The sequence below is a fragment of the Astyanax mexicanus genome, chromosome 23 (assembly GCF_023375975.1).
Source record: "Astyanax mexicanus isolate ESR-SI-001 chromosome 23, AstMex3_surface, whole genome shotgun sequence".
In the NCBI taxonomy this organism is placed as follows: domain Eukaryota; kingdom Metazoa; phylum Chordata; class Actinopteri; order Characiformes; family Acestrorhamphidae; genus Astyanax; species Astyanax mexicanus.
In genome coordinates, this window is record NC_064430.1 from 21702930 (window position 1) to 21718713 (window position 15784).

Genomic DNA, 15784 nt, shown 5'->3' on the forward strand with positions numbered 1-15784 from the left:
GTCTTTTATTTAGAATTATGCCTTATCTCACTGCAAGAGACTCCAAAATATCACCATAATTCAATCAGAGAAGAAAATAAAAAGAAACAAGTTCACTCCCCATTTTCTTACAAAATATTACCTTGGATTTGAAGCTTTGATGTAATATTCAGTTTCTTCATACAAATTAATTTACAGAAAAGCAAACTTTATTATTCTCTGGCTGCGACTTAATTGTCTCGTTCCCACGCCTTAATAAATCGTGGCCACGACTTAACTATCTTGTTATTTTAACATGACGTCACCTTAAGGACTCTGTAAAATTAAATTAAAGCCTTTATATTCTTTATACCGCTGGAAGCAGAGTTCGGACAGAAGGCAGGTCTGCTGCAGCTCCGGGTCAGCAGGGGCGCTGTAGACAGAGAGAGCCCGGCTCAGTCCTCTCACAGGCGGCAGCGCATAGGACGGTGCTGTACAGGATTTCTCTGTTTTTAATCCGGATCAGACTAACTGAACCCAGGAATTAACCCGGACCCGGGGTAAACAGAGCTAACCGGGTCTTCCGGCGGCTCTGGAGGAGACCGGAGCGGCGGGCTGGTTCACCCGGCATGTCTTTTCCCGCGCCGCGGCCGGAGGCTCCCCGGCTCCCGCAGCACCTCCACCGGAGCCTGGAGTGCCAGCAGGGCGCCGTAAGGGCGGTGCACTTCAACGGTAACCCGGGCAGGGGGCTCCTCAGCGGGCAGCGGCAATGAACACTCTCCTGGTAGTTTACAGCAGATCACAGACAGTGTTAATATGAGAACAGAAGAGAGTGTAGCTTAGGACAGAAAGAACACTGTATATAAACACCCTATCAGAGCATCACCACATCAGCATCACTATCAACACAAACTTTACTGGAGAGTATAAAACTATTAACGTTACACTAACAAACGTTCTCCAGTAATTTGATTCAAAAAGTTTAACATATATGGATTCATTAAACACAGAGTGCTCAATTCCAAGTGTTTATTTCTTTTAATGTTGATGATTGTGGCTTACAGCTAATAATTAAAAAAAAGACAGTGTCTCAGACAATTAAAATATTACATTAAAACAATTAGTACTTTTGGCAGTGTGCCAAGTCCTGCTGGAAAATAAAATCCGCGTCTCCATAAAGCTCGTGAGCAGAGGGAAGCATGAAATGCTGTAAAAATTCTTCCCAAACCATCACTGACCATCAGTTAATTTTGAACTTCATTTATAAATCAAGAGACTAGTGTCTAAAGGAAGAGTGGAGAGACACACAGTCCAAGCTGCTAATGAGGTCTAATGTGAAGTTTCTACAATCAGTGATGGTTAGCACCAATAAATCATCTTCATTGGGGTCCTTTGACCCGGCGCATTAGTTTTGATTACTATAAAGTGATGAGGATTAATGGTACAGCACTGCTTTGCCCCTGAATGGCAGGTTTTCTCATTTGCAGGCAACAAAGTCTAGTAGAAGAGGGTGGCATTGAACTCAGAAAGGATTCTGGTTTTAGAATCAGAGATCACATTATTTTTATATATATGGTGAATCAGGATAGGGCTACAATGTTTGTTTATCATACGCTAACAAGATAATGTTTTTATCAAGACAGAGTCTTAATCAAATTTTGTTCTTTTTTTTAGCTGATGGCAACTATCTGCTGACCTGTGGCAGCGACAAAAGCCTGAAGCTGTGGAGCGTGAGCAGAGGAGCGCTGCTGAAGACCTACACCGGCCACGGCTATGAGGTGCTGGACGCTGATGGGTGAGAGCTTTGTGGTTCGTCTAGTAATTCTTTTTGCCTTATTATTCCCTTACTACCAGATGTCTATTTTATTTTAATGATTTTATGTTGCAGAAGCCTTTGGTTCTACATTACTGATTAGGGGTGTAATGGTACAGAAAATTCACGGTTCGGTTCACACCTCGGTATAAACCCCACGGTTCAGTACGTTTTCGGTACGTTTGGTGAAAAAAATAAAGGCTGGGCATTCTGTATAGCCTCTCCTTTAGCTTCATAATAACAATAAATCATCTTTATAACCATGTTTTGTTTTTTGGGATGGAATGCTTAATGGGGATCGAGCTGTTTTATTAAATGCTTGAAACCAGGGTTCTCCTACTGTCATCATGAGAGGCTCATGAGAGGATCTTGTTGGAACAAACAAACAAACATAGGGCATGATTGTGGAGCTTTATTACAAACAAAAACAGCAATATTACTGTAACTGCTTAAACTATAAATATTTTTTCCTAAGCATATTACTGGATGCATTTCAGTGTTTGAGTTCTTTTTAAGAAATCTCAGCATTTGACTAGATCAAAATTTTATTATGTTAGTGGGGTCAATTACTTTAAAAAAAATTAAAATAAGGATTCATTTTTTTATGCTAAAATTTCCCAGTATTATTGTGAGGGGACAGTAAAATTAGGACTAGATCATTTTGTACTGTATTATAATAAATATCTTGGAGAAAAAAACAGAGCGAGAGACAGTACGAGCGCCTAACCCTGTGTTTACACTAGAAAGCGACAGGCAACCAGTCATTTTCTATGGCAGGGCACAATTTTACTCTCTGCTTGTGTGCTCCAGCCTGCACTCTCCGGTGCACTGTTTCCAGTTGCCATACTCAGCTCATGTGCTCATAGCTTAACTTCTCAGGGCAGAGTAATCGCAACAGTGCTACAGCTACACTACTGTAACATTAGTTTCACATTACGTTCATTGGTTCCGCAAGTCCGCAAGTTTGCACCCGTGTATTCTGCATGCTCTTGCGTTGCATATAACTGAATAACTGATAACTGAATAACTGTTGTTAATAAAAAAAACGTATAGCTTTTATTTTTTTTATATAGTTTAGTTTGAGGGGGTGATAGACTTGCCTCTTTGTTTTTTCATTTCTTGCAGGTCATATGACAACAGCCAACTGTGCTCGTGCAGTTCGGACAAAACGGTGATCCTGTGGGACGTTGCGACTGGGCAGGTCACGCGCAAACTGCGTGGACATGCAGGGGTGGGTAGGAGCAGTTTAATTACTGGCCAGAAAGGAAAGGATTTTTGTTGTATCATCCACACTTAATGCTTTTCCTCCAAAAGAATTCTGGCTCTTGAACCAGTTCCATTTGAGCTTATACAAACTGTGGTGCTTTTCAGCGAACCAGCCCACGTTTCCAGCAATTTTAGTGGAAGTGTCAAAACATCACATCATACATCATCAACAGAGGGCGTTACACAGTGGGAGTGAACAAAAGAAGTCATAGTTTGCATTGAAGAACCAAGTATTCTTCAGTTCCCGCTGCAAATGAATGTTCCTGGTTCCGGAACCTACTTTTGATGGTGGAAACGTGACAAACAGTTCAAAATTTAATTTGAACATAGTTAGTTAGTTAGTTTGTACCACACATACACTTAAACAGAGATATTTAAGTTGAACTGTTTTATGACCACTTTGTTTCTATTGGCTTTTGGCACAATGTATTTGCATACTGTATGTGTCCCTCAGTTTCTGACACTTGTTCAGATTCCCCCTGGACTACCTGAGGTAAACATGTATATCTTATGTAATAATTAATTGCTTGGCCTTAGTGTTGTAAGCAGTAAGAACAAACATCATTTTTTGAGATGCTAACTCTGTGTTGGCTGTGTGCTCTTTACTGTTCACTGTAGCTTTTTTTTCATCTAATTTTCTATTAATAATTAAAACCTATATTTAAGTATTTACCTGGCCATTCAATTCGAATTTAAATAGAATTATTGTGCAAAGCTAAAAGTTAATATCACAACAAAACAATTAAATCAATTAAACTCACTTGCAATGTAGGCAAACTAAAAGTCTGATTAACTCAAAAATTAACAAATTGCCTCAAATTATTGAGGCAGAATCTCTTTATTTCTGTATGTCAGTAACATGTCTGTGTGATCTTTAATAATCACTGTACACTTGTCTTTCTGATTTTAGAAAGTGAACTGTGTGCGGTTTAATGAGGAAGCCACAGTGATGCTGTCAGGTGAGTTTTCCAGGTTTAAATAAGCATCACCTAATCTATCTCTAACATGTAACTGATTTGTCTGCATGGATGTTTGTATTGTTTGTGTCTTTCAGGCTCTATAGATGGCACAGTGCGCTGCTGGGACACTCGATCCAGGAGAATGGAGCCGATTCAGGTTCTGGATGAGGCGCGGGACGGGGTCAGCAGTCTGAAGGTGTCTGAACACGAGCTGCTGACTGGGTGAGCTTTAACCTCATAGCTCATATTGAGTAGTGTTTTAAAATGCATGCAAAGTTATGTTTTACTGTGTCAGCCCTAAGACTGTACCTGTAACTGGAGTCATATTATATGCAGTACATAGACTACTGTGCTTGATATTAAATGATATCAAAATGATTTAAGTATTTGGATATTATGTGTTTGCATGACGTATCCACTGGTATCTCTCTGGTTAACACAGTATGGGTACATCACATCATCACAAATCTTAAAAATATACAGAAAATTACATGTATAAAAAATGTGCACACAAAATAATGTAAAAATACATTTTATTACTAAGCATAGTGTCTTGTACGTTGACCTAATTGCAAAAGTAAGAAATAGAAAAAAAAAAAAGTAAAAACTACTTAGAACACTGAAAAAATAGCATTTGTTATCTCTCCCCATTCTAAAAACTTTACTAGGAAATATAATTATTAAAATCTTTCAAAGATGTAATTTTCTGCATTGCTGTGTGAGTCCAAAATCCAATGCTTCAAAATGACTTATTTCATAATAAATCCATAATATTTAAGTTAAAATACACGTGTTCGCTGTGTTCCTGGGTTTACCCATTCCTGTTTCTGTAACACATTACCCCATCTCAAAAATCCCATCTACAGCAGGAAGTGACATCAGCTGGTTCTTCTGAAGACCATGGGAAGACCAAAATTAAGTTCCCTCATTTGTTTTTCTGTACATTTGATTTTATTGTACCTATGGCTGAGGAGCTCAATCTCAACACTCTCTTCTGTTACCTAAATTAATTCTTACATCTTATTTTTTTATTTTTAAAATACATAGCATCCATGCTAAAAACTCAGTCCTGTTACTTTGATTCCTGTTACTCAAAACATAAAAAGTAACAGGAGGGAGTGCCAGTAACAGGATTTTTTTTATCATAAATATCAATTATTTGAACATGCAGTTAACAATTTCTTTAAAATAAAGACTTCCTTGAGAGAAAATTATTAAGGAATTAAAAGGAATTAGTGGACTTGCTTTAAACATGCTTTTTAAATGTCACATGAGTTTTGTGACCATCTTCAGATTAGAAACCTTGTAAAAAATTAAGTAAAGCTGCCTGAGTTTGACTAGTACGTGTTTTGAATAGTTAAAGGTACATTCTGTAGGAAGAGAGAGCGAGCGTGTGTAATAGCTGGAGCGATCCAATTTTAAAACATCACAGAGAGTAGTCTGCTCCACCCACCCCTCCCCAGACACAGCGCTACATCGGGTTGCCAAGTTGGGTCAGGCTGAATCTACACCATCCAGTGAAAGACGCGTTTAGTAACTTCTACCATGGCAAGAAAGTCATATTATAAACTGGCTCATGTGAACTTTATCCATAGCTAGCTAAACTAGCCTCATGCACCGCTAGCTGCGTTAGCCTAAGCCAAGCCTGTTTATACCTGAAAAATTCCACTGCTCCAAAAATACTACACACCCCAGAGCTGGAGTTACTACTTTACAGCTCCTAGTAATTTACTGCTTAGCTTAACAAAACCAGTTTAGACTGGTAAGAGAGACAGAGAATGGAAAGATACTCTTCTAAAACCTGTATAAAGCGTTATACTGTTTGCTAAATGGCTAGATAGTTGCTAGGGATGACCATAAGTAACGTTTACGATTAATCGTTTTGGACATAACAAATCACTATAACTGAGTCACTATAGAGACTAACTATCAGTTTCTGACGTATATTTTGGAGTATTTTCTAAACACTCCCGAGGTATTAATCAGATCTGACACGGCTGCTTCTCCATTGTGACTGATTACAGTTCAGGTTAGAATGTGTAGCATGACTGCAGTATCCAGCATAATTCAGATCACTGTAGCTAACCTTGCTAACTTATCTAACTTATCTCTCTCAGATACCCTCTGCCTTTTTATCCCAGCTGCACACAGATCACTGATATGAATGTGAACACTCAATTTTTTTAATTAATTTAAACACCAGTCCCTAGTAAGCTAACCTAGTGGTGGTGATAAATTATCTGACTAAATTAGCTAGTCAGTTAGTAAAAGACGCGTTTAGTAGCTTCTACCATGGCAAGAAAGTCATATTATAAACCGGCTCATGTGAACTTTATCCATAGCTAGCTAAACTAGCCTTATGCACTGCTAGCTGCGTTAGCCTTAGCCAAGCCTGTTATACCTGAAAAATTCCACTGCTCCAAAAATACTACACACCCCAAGAGCTGGAGTTACTACTTTACAGGTGCTGGTAATTTACTGCTTAGCTTAACAAAACCAGTTTAAACTGACAGAGAATGGAAAGAGACTCTTCTAAAACCTGTATCTAGCGTTATATTGTTTGCTAAACAGCTAAATAGCTAGATAGTCAGGAAGAGGAGTTTGTGCCTTGTGCCGCCACATTGTTTTTGAGAAGCTGAGTTCATAGCAGCAAAATGTTAGTCAGTGGAGCATCAACTGGATTGTTTAGCTGCACTTTTAAAAGGGAAAATGCTGCATAGCGCTGCTTTAAACAAATTGTTCCAAGTAAACATTCTCTTGTATAAACTGCAGAGAAGGTCAGAATCTTTGTATATCCGGCATCTTACTGAGCATTATGAGTGCTGATGCACTGTAAGATGAATATAATGTGGGACTACAAATACAGGAAGTCAGTGTGTTCTGTGTTTGTGTGTTTGTCAGTTCTGTAGATGGCAGACTCCGGCGATATGACCTGCGAATGGGTCAGCTGCACGTGGACTTCGTCAGCAGTGAGTGTTTAGACCTCAGTGTGTATTAATCGGATGTGAAGAGGTTGGGATGTCTAACTGTGTGTGTGTGTGTGTGTGTGTTTGTGTGTGTGTTTGTTTGTGTGTGTGTGTGTGTGTGTGTGTGTTGCGCAATGCAGGTCCAATCACATGTGTCTGCTTCAGTCAGGATGGTCAGTGCACTTTGAGCTCCAGTCTGGACTCCACTGTACGTCTGCTGGACAAGAGCTCAGGAGAAATGCTGGGAGAGTATGTCAACTAAATATTTACACACACACACACACACACACAGCTGCTGTCATGTTTCCTTTCCAACTTTATGCAGGTGGAATATGGAGCTTGTGTTCATTTCCTTTTAAAAAAACTTAAAAAAGGTACAAGCAATTATTTAAATTATGTTTTTAATCTTTATTAATCACAGAATATTGATCAGAGACCAGAGCAACACATAAAGCTCATACTCTTATCAAACAGCTGAACTTGATCTAATGTTACAACACATTAACATAATTTCTGAAACAAAAAAAAATCAGTAATTAATCCAGCTCAGAAAAACTGTTTGCGCCAGTTATTCATCAGCCAGCTTCACTGTGACTAATCTGCTAATCTGCTGTTGTGGGCTTTATTATAAAAGTCCTCTGGCAAGATCATATTAATCAAAAGTGGATACTAAAACAATAAAGAGCAGTCTTATTTTATTTTATTTTATTTTATTTGGACTAAAAATATATTATTTGATCAAAATAGGGTCAAGTATCTAAATTCTTTTAACATTTGCATTTCATTTGAAGCTGGCCTGTCATATTTGATTACTAGAGAGCAGCATATTTCAGATATTATTGTTCAATAAAATACAATAGTGTGATAATTTGTTTAAGACATGTTTGAGTAGCTTAGAATCTCCTGAAAATAATCTCTGGAATGTGTGAATGTCTTCTATGAATACTTTTTATTTTTAGGCAAATAAAGTGGTCTTGTGTTGTAAGAGATTTAGAGTATTTGCAGCATCTGTTACTATTGTCGAGCACAAATTAAAAATAATGAATAATAATTGACATAAATAAACAAGTCTGAATTTAGACTATTACACTATATCTGAAAAAAGGCAGAATCTACTGGTGCTGTAATTCAGTGTGATGTTTAGATTGATGTACCTTATGGTCCTGGTCTGTATGGTCCTTAATGTTCTGCTGCTGTGCAGGTACACTGGACACCAGAATAAAGACTATAAGCTGGATTGCTGTTTGTCCAACAAAGACACTCATGTGCTGTGTTGCTCTGAGGATGGCCACGTCTACTACTGGGATCTGGTGGAGGTGAGCAGAATTGAAAGCATTGAGTATTATACATAAATGATCACTGGCAAAAAAAACCATGATGTGAATAACTGTGCTTTTTGTTGTCAGAATATTCTATAAAAAATCCATAAAATTTTCGAATTATTTCCTTCCTCTATAATGATGCCAAGATGCACACCAATCCATAAACCATAACCTCCTTGTTTCTACGCTCCTAGTCAATTTAATTTTTTTTGCTGTATTTTTTAAACACTGTCTATTCGCTGTCCACTCTATTACACACTCTTATACCTAGCTGCTCCACCATGTAGATGTAAAATCAGAGACACAGTTTGTGCTGGTCTTCCTGTAGTCCTTCATCAGTCTCCACAAGACGGAAGTCACAGCAGTGACTAATCATGTAAGCACAACACACACTAACACACCAACACCCTGCCAGTGTTACTGCAGTGCTAAGAATGACCCACCACCCAAATAATAACTGCTCTGTGATTTTCCGGTGGTGCTACTGTGAGATCAGTGGAGCTAATATATAAAACATAGATAAGTGGTGCTTGTTATGTAAGTAGTGTATCAGTAAATGAGACCTGACAGATACATTATACAATGTAGATTTAACAATCTCCCATGTAGATTTAAAACACACAGTAGTAAAAGCACCAGCATGTTTGTCGTGTTTTTAAGCTGTAATGGCTGCTCCTGTAACTCTTCATGTTTCTCTTGTGTTTAGGGCTCAGTCACACTGAAGCTGCCTGTTGGGAAGGCCGTTGTCCAGTCTCTGTCCTTTCACCCGACAGAGCCCTGCCTACTGACGGCCATGGAGGGTCGCGTGCAGGTTTGGGGGGCGGAACCTGCAGACGCGGAGTCCGATACCGCCATGACCGACTAGTGACTGGAGAAAAAGTCTTTGTATGAGCTGGACTCGTGTAATTACAGTGTAATTCTATTTTTGCATTGATGTACATTTTGATATGCTGTATTTCTCATTTGTAACTTCACTGATTAAATGAGTTCACATGAGAACTAACACCACAGCACAGCAATAACTTGAGTCACATAAAACATATATAGTTTATTGGAACTGTACAAAAGTTATGTACACAGCATAGAGGAACACACACACACACACACAAAAAACAATAAGTTAAAAAAATAAATAAATAACTTATTTTACATAAATACATTAGTTCAGTCTGGGCTGTCTTAATTCCAACCTAAAGCTGAGCAGTTTATCACAGACTGCATAATGTTACTTAATCTTTTTGCTTATTAACAGTAATGTCACCAGAAATGAAACGCTCCTTGTTGTACTGAAGATGTCAGGGTGGGTGGGGCTTTGGGCAGCAGATTGCGAGTTCTGTACAGTAATCCCAATCTAAAACTGAATAATTTATTTCAGATTGTATACACAATCTGAAGTGAAATGGTGGTTTTGGCAAATATGTATTTTACAGTTATTCCACATATAATAAGCCAGAATCTAATGGTGCTAACAGGTTTATAGCCACCGCACTGCATGCCTATGTCAAATCTATATTATTAATAATTAATAAGTACCTTAAGATGATTTAAATCAGTCTTAAATGAGTAAATTCCTTTTTCTTCATCAAGTGTCGATACAAAAAACAGCTTTACACAACCTGTCCCTTATGAACCATGAACAAGAAATCTGTTATGTACAGCCTGAGCAAGTTTTTTTTTTTTTTTTAGAGTCAAAGAGTCTCTCTTAAAGTTAAAAGTGATCAGCTTATCGCAGATCAGCCCGTTGAGGGTCTTTTCAGCCCTCTAGCCGATGCAGGTGCAGGCGGAGGCAGAGACCTTCTCGAGTTTGTGCCAGCGGTGGGCGTTGTCAAGGAAGGCCATGTCCTCCAGGCGCGTGGGGCGGCAGCAAGGTCCGTGGTGGCGTAACGGGGTGGTGTGTGGCAGTGCGCCACTGTACTGCAGGGTGGCTAGCGTGAGGTCGTGGTTGGAGAGCATGCGAGGGCAGGCACCGCTGCAGTACTTGAACAGCACCATCTCATCAGAGTCGTAGCCCAGACCCAGGTCTCGTACGGGAAGCAGGACGGAATGAAGGCCACATGGCTCCTCAGCACTGCGGCGGGGCCGGACCACAACCTCCTCCTGCTTTCCATCTCTTTTCCTCTGGTCCTCCTGGAGCCCAGGCTCTTGTTTGCCTGATGCTGGAGAAAGCCAAGGAGTTTAAGTGTCAGTTTTTAGGACGATTGAAGAAAAATTCAAATCTCAATAAGAAAAACATCTACAGAATTTAAAGCCTTAAAACTAGGCAACGTTAAGGGTCATCATCCAGAACAGCAAAGCCATTCAATTGTCAAGCCTATTTCACCAAGTTGCTGTTGTACTAGACCTCAGTAATAAATGATGCCCACTGTACTAGACAAAAAGAAACAGCCAGTATCCATTTTCCCAAATTCCCAAAGACATCTTAATAATTGGAATCATCAGTGCTATATATGAAGCTCGCTGAACCATTTAAAAAATCCTCTTGTTTGCTAAGAAGATGCCTTCAAGGAAACCCAACCCCAACTGAAGTTTAAAATCTGCTAGTGATTCTTCTAAAAAGTACCCAGACGCTGCTCCCCATCATCCCTTTTCAACTTACCCAGTAGCGTCCTCAGCCAGTGTCCATCTCCCACTTGAACGCAGAACAACAGCATGGTGAGCTTCAGCAGGGACCTCATCTTCTGCTATATCTCTGTGATCTCTGCTCTGATCCTTTCTTCGGCAGCAGTGAGGCTGAGTAAGTAGATGATGCTGAGCCATACCAGACCCTGGTTCATATATACTTCTCTGAGGGGGCTCGGGGAAGGGGGTATTCCTCCGCCCCTCCCTCTTTCGCCATCCCTCTCACCTGTGCCCGGGGCGGGTGATCCTCTCTTGAGCCAAGGGCCGGTTTGATCTCAGAAAAATGTATATTAAAATGGCATAAATACCATTTTTTGGACAGTCGCAGGTGTTTTCCAACGCCGGGCCTTGAGTGTATGGCAGGCGAGGGTAAATCATTTAAAGCTGCTAGCATGGCGGATGAGAAAGGCATCTGTGATCTAGAGCCATCGACTGTTAACCAGTCACGTACCCTGGCAGGCTAGAAATAGAAGGGATAACGTTCAGAAAGAGTGACGAGCGTGAATGGGCAAGAATTAATGGGTTAATTTAAAAGTAAACTTATAAAGATGGGATAACCAGAGGGGTCAAAATTAAAAGAACAAAGTAGACAGTGGCAGACATCTTTCTGAAAATTCCAAGAACGATGACTGTCTACTGAAATCCGAGCATAAATTTTAGGGATTTTATCAGAAATGCGTTTTTTTCCCCCTAACAACATTCCTTAAATAGCTAACGCTGGAGAAATCATGGAATGTGTCTGACTGTTAGCACTGTCATACGTTTGCCCTATAAGGCCATGCTCAAGATAAGAGAGTTGTAGGGTGTGTACAGAGGCCGGCTTTTGCACAAAACTTTTTAGGTTTCTGAAGATACATGTGGGCGTAACTACTAAATATTCATAGTGCAACTTGGCCTAGCACCAGCACAAGATTACACATGTTGAACAGTGCAGATACTTGACCTATAGGTATAAGAAAACCCTTTTGGAACAACCCGACCGATTCAGGTGTCTTTAGAGAATGTTTCTTCCTGTACCATTTTAAAGATAAATTCTTATTTTTACAGAATATTCCTAAGCCGTTTCTCATTTTTAAAAATTGAAAAGTTGAAAAGTTTGGGCACCCCTGATAACTTTCATGATCTGTCTGTATAAATCAGTGATTTTTGAGAAGTGAAATAAAGTTTATAGGATTTCAGAAAGTGTGCAATAATTCTTTAAACAAAATCAGGCAGGTGCATTATTTTGGGCACCCTTGTCTTTTTATTGATTTGCACACCTTTAGCACTAATTACTGGAACACAAAATTTGTTTGGTAAGCTCACTGACTCTTGACGCACATTGTGAATCCAATTCTGAGAAAGTGTTAAGGTGGCCAATTACAAGTTTTTCTCCTCTTCGCATCTTCTCTAAATAGTGGCAACATGGGAGCCTTAAAACAAGACTCTTAAATCAAATCTTAAATGACCTGAAAACAAACAAAGATTGTTAACTACCATGTTTTAGGGGAAATCTCAAATCTCAGAGATGTCAGCTGTCAGTTTCCACTGTGAGGAACATAGTGAGAAAACGGAAGAACCACAGGCACAGTTCTAGTTAAGGCCTGAAGTGGCAGAACAAGAAAAATTTCAGATAATCAACGGAGAAGGATGGTGAAAACAGTCATAGTCAACCCACAGAGCAGCTCCAAAGACCTACATCATTCTGCTGCAAATGGAGAAACCAAGAAATCACCAGGTGATGAAAAAAAATGTTAAAAAGGAGAGAAGAGAGTTTAGGAGGGGCAAGAACAGAAAAAAGTTAAAAGTTTTTGCTTACTATGTTACTCTTAAATGCTTTTTACTGGGATATAAAACGTATAAAAGAACTAATAAAAGACTAATGTTACAATATTATTGATGAATTTGAGATAAACAGCAATACTGATAATAAATCCCTTATAAACAAAATAAGTCATATACTCAAAGTTGTTTTGCCATTTGCTCAAACATTTTGGGATAGTTTAAGCATCTAAAGGGCAGGTTTAGACTGACTTTGGGCTGGATATTTCTGTTGGACCTGGCAACCCTGGGCTAAAGAGCACTTTTGAGATGTTTAGCCTTGCACTGTGCAGGAACTTCTCCACACAATAAGCAGTTCTTTTGTTAGGCTGACTTGATCTGAAATTGAACTTTCCCACAAGGCGAAATAGACTGAACTGTGGAGCAAATACTCCATAAATACTCCTTAAAATAGCCCAGACCAAATCCATTAACATGTTTCCAGATCGGGGCATGCCTACTTTTCACAATTCTTCAACTGTTCAGTAGGATAATGCTGTTAACTAAAGGTTAAATTTAGAACATTTATTTATTGTAAAGCTAAGACGTTGTGGTGAAGGACAGGAAGCTGTATTAACTCAGCACTGCTGGGAAAGCAGTGCAAGACGATTCTGTGCTGGATTTAAACAAGCCTCAGTTATTTATCATTCATGTTAAATTAACTCCAGATCAGTGGAAAAGGCTTCTGGGTGATTTGGCACACAGCTTCAGTGAGACGGGGGGGCTGTAAAACCATGTGCTTTACAGGGAAACTTCCATACACAAGTCAAGGTCTGTCTGTATTTACTGCCTGAATGCCGTCCATCACCTAAAGGATTAGAGTCATACCTCTTTCCCCCCCCACGCCAAAAAAAAAACAAAAACAAAAAAAAATTTAAACACACACCAAAGGATAACGAAACTTTACTTTTATATTAATTACTTTTTTAAAAATTAAATTTAGAGTTTTCAGAGCTGAAATTAGTTTTATCTTTTTTCTTTTTGGAAGGCCCTGCCTCTGCTTTCCTTCTTTTTTTTTTGGTGAAAAAAAGCCTTTATTTGAAAAAAATGGCAGTTACAATATCACAAAAAATTGCACAACTTAAAAAACATTTCATATCATATTACAACAATTATTAATATTGCCTCCGCCATGATCTGCTTTCTCTCACTCACTGAACAAATCCCGTCCGGGAGGGGGGAAAAACACTGCCCGCCCACACTAAAAACTGACTGGCTGTCTCACAGACTCTCTGTTTTCTCTCTGTCCTTCCCACACACGATTAGAGAAAAAAAGTTATATTATATGTGACTCACAGGCATCAGGGAGCCACTACCGTGTCAAGTGTCAAATGTTGTCACCTGTGTAGTGAGTGCATTATGTACTGCAAAATCTCCAGAAAATTACCTGCCCCTTTGCACATGGGCTTATTCGGACATTATCCAGATTTTGTACTGGGGCTGGCAGAATAATATCTGGTAAAAGTCCAGTAAAACATTTGCACTTATAAGTCAACTCCCATGGGTAACATATGTGTGAAAGGGGCTGTAGTTAACAGGACTCTAAAGTTTTGGTTTCGTGTATATATCTGCTGAGGTGTGGCAGATCTCCTGGCCTACAGCCGGATGGTGGATTTGCTCCAGGAGAACGGACTCTCCAGCTCCATCAGAAAAAGAGTAATGGGCCGTATTCCGTTCCCCTGCCATGCGCTTCCATTATAGATATGTGCTATTTTTGTCTCATTTGGTCATTCCTCTTCCAGTGGAGGGCTGCTTCAGCCTAATCTGAGACCTGCTGGAACATAATAAAGCAAAGCAGAAAAGAGGGACGTTCTTCCTTTATGGTCTCTGTGGAAAATTCTGATGTCTTTTGGATCTACAACCCCAATTCCAATGAAGTTGGGACGTTGTGTAAAACAGAAATTAAAACAGAATATGATGATTTGCTAATTCTTTTCAACCTATATTTAATTCAATTCACTCCAAATACACGATAATTAATGTTCAAACAGATAAACTTTGGTTTTGGTTTAAATTTGATGCCTGCAACACGTTCCAAAGAAGTTGGGACAGAAGCAGCGAAAGATTGCGAAAGTTGAGGAATGCTCCAAAAACACCTGTGTGAAACACTCCACAGGTGAGTGTCATGATTGGGTATAAAGGGAGCATCCCTGATCAGTTCAGTCGTTCACAAGCAAGGATGGGGCAACCTTTACCACTTGTGAACAACTGCGTGATCAAATAATCAAAAAGTTTAAAAACAACGCTTCTTAACGTGCAATTGAAAGAAATGTAAAGATTACATCATCTACAGACCATAATATCATCCAAAAATTAAATATATCAACAACACCTAGAAACCCCGCCAGCTTCATTGAGCCCGAGCTCATCAGAGATGAACTGATGCAAGTTGGAACGACGAGTCCACATTTCAAATAGTTTTTTTTAAATCATGGACATTGGGTCCTCTTGTAACTTGCTCATCTGTGAATGCACCATCAATGCTGAAAGGTACAGGGGTTGGACACTGAAACTGAAACACCTGGTTTTAGACCACAATAATTTATTGTGGTGACGGACAATTCTGGTGGAAACAGGAGAGTTGAGATGCACATTGAATTCTGCCGAGATTAGACAGCCGTGATTTTATGTTTTTTTTTATACAATCCGTGGTAGCACCCGAACATCCCTTTCAGACAGCTTCCTCTTGCGTCCACAGTTAATCCTGTTGGATGTGATTCGTCCTTCTTGGTGGTTAATGCTGACATTAACCTGGATACCGTGGCTCTTGATGCATCACAAAGACTTGCTGTCTTGATCACAGATGGGCCAGTAAGACGTGCACCAACAATTTGTCCTCTTTTGAACTCTGGTATGTCACCCATAATGTTGTGTGCATTGCAATATTTTGAGCAAAACTGTGCTCTTACCCTGCTAATTGAACCTTCACACGCTCTTACTGGTGCAATGTGCAATTAATGAAGATTGGCCACCAGGCTGCTCCAATTTAGCCATGAAACCTCCCACACTAAAATGACAGGTGTTTCAGTTTCATTGTCCAACCCCTGTACATGCAGGTTTTAAAGTAACATATCCAAGCAA

The 15784-nt window shown here is 39.5% G+C and overlaps 2 protein-coding genes across 2 annotated transcripts; one reads left to right on the top strand and one right to left on the bottom strand.

The window, feature by feature from the left end:
• The first annotated feature begins 387 nt into the window (after nt 1–387).
• Nucleotides 388–9446, top strand: wdr83 (WD repeat domain containing 83). The gene is made up of 9 exons (XM_007236028.4): nt 388–690; nt 1633–1753; nt 2897–3002; nt 3948–3996; nt 4092–4218; nt 6898–6965; nt 7103–7211; nt 8164–8278; nt 8991–9446. The coding sequence occupies exons 1-9, from the start codon at nt 588–590 to the stop codon at nt 9147–9149; spliced, it is 957 nt and encodes a 318-aa protein (XP_007236090.2). The 5' UTR covers nt 388–587; the 3' UTR covers nt 9150–9446.
• A 599-nt stretch (nt 9447–10045) lies between these two features.
• Nucleotides 10046–10959, bottom strand: LOC103025839 (persephin). Its single transcript, XM_049470885.1, has 2 exons — nt 10881–10959; nt 10046–10440 (listed from the first exon to the last, which is right to left on the bottom strand). The coding sequence occupies exons 1-2, from the start codon at nt 10957–10959 to the stop codon at nt 10046–10048; spliced, it is 474 nt and encodes a 157-aa protein (XP_049326842.1).
• Nucleotides 10960–15784: the final 4825 nt, after the last annotated feature.

Coding starts and splice junctions, on each gene's coding strand:
- wdr83 (XM_007236028.4), top strand. CDS start 588: ATGTCTTTTCCCGCGCCGCGGCCGGAGGCTCCCCGGCTCCCGCAGCAC. Junction 1,754..2,896: donor GAGGTGCTGGACGCTGATGG/GTGAGAGCTTTG, acceptor CATTTCTTGCAG/GTCATATGACAACAGCCAAC. Junction 7,212..8,163: donor TCAGGAGAAATGCTGGGAGA/GTATGTCAACTA, acceptor GCTGCTGTGCAG/GTACACTGGACACCAGAATA.
- LOC103025839 (XM_049470885.1), bottom strand. CDS start 10,959: ATGAGGTCCCTGCTGAAGCTCACCATGCTGTTGTTCTGCGTTCAAGTG. Junction 10,441..10,880: donor CTGGCTGAGGACGCTACTGG/GTAAGTTGAAAA, acceptor GGCTTTCTCCAG/CATCAGGCAAACAAGAGCCT.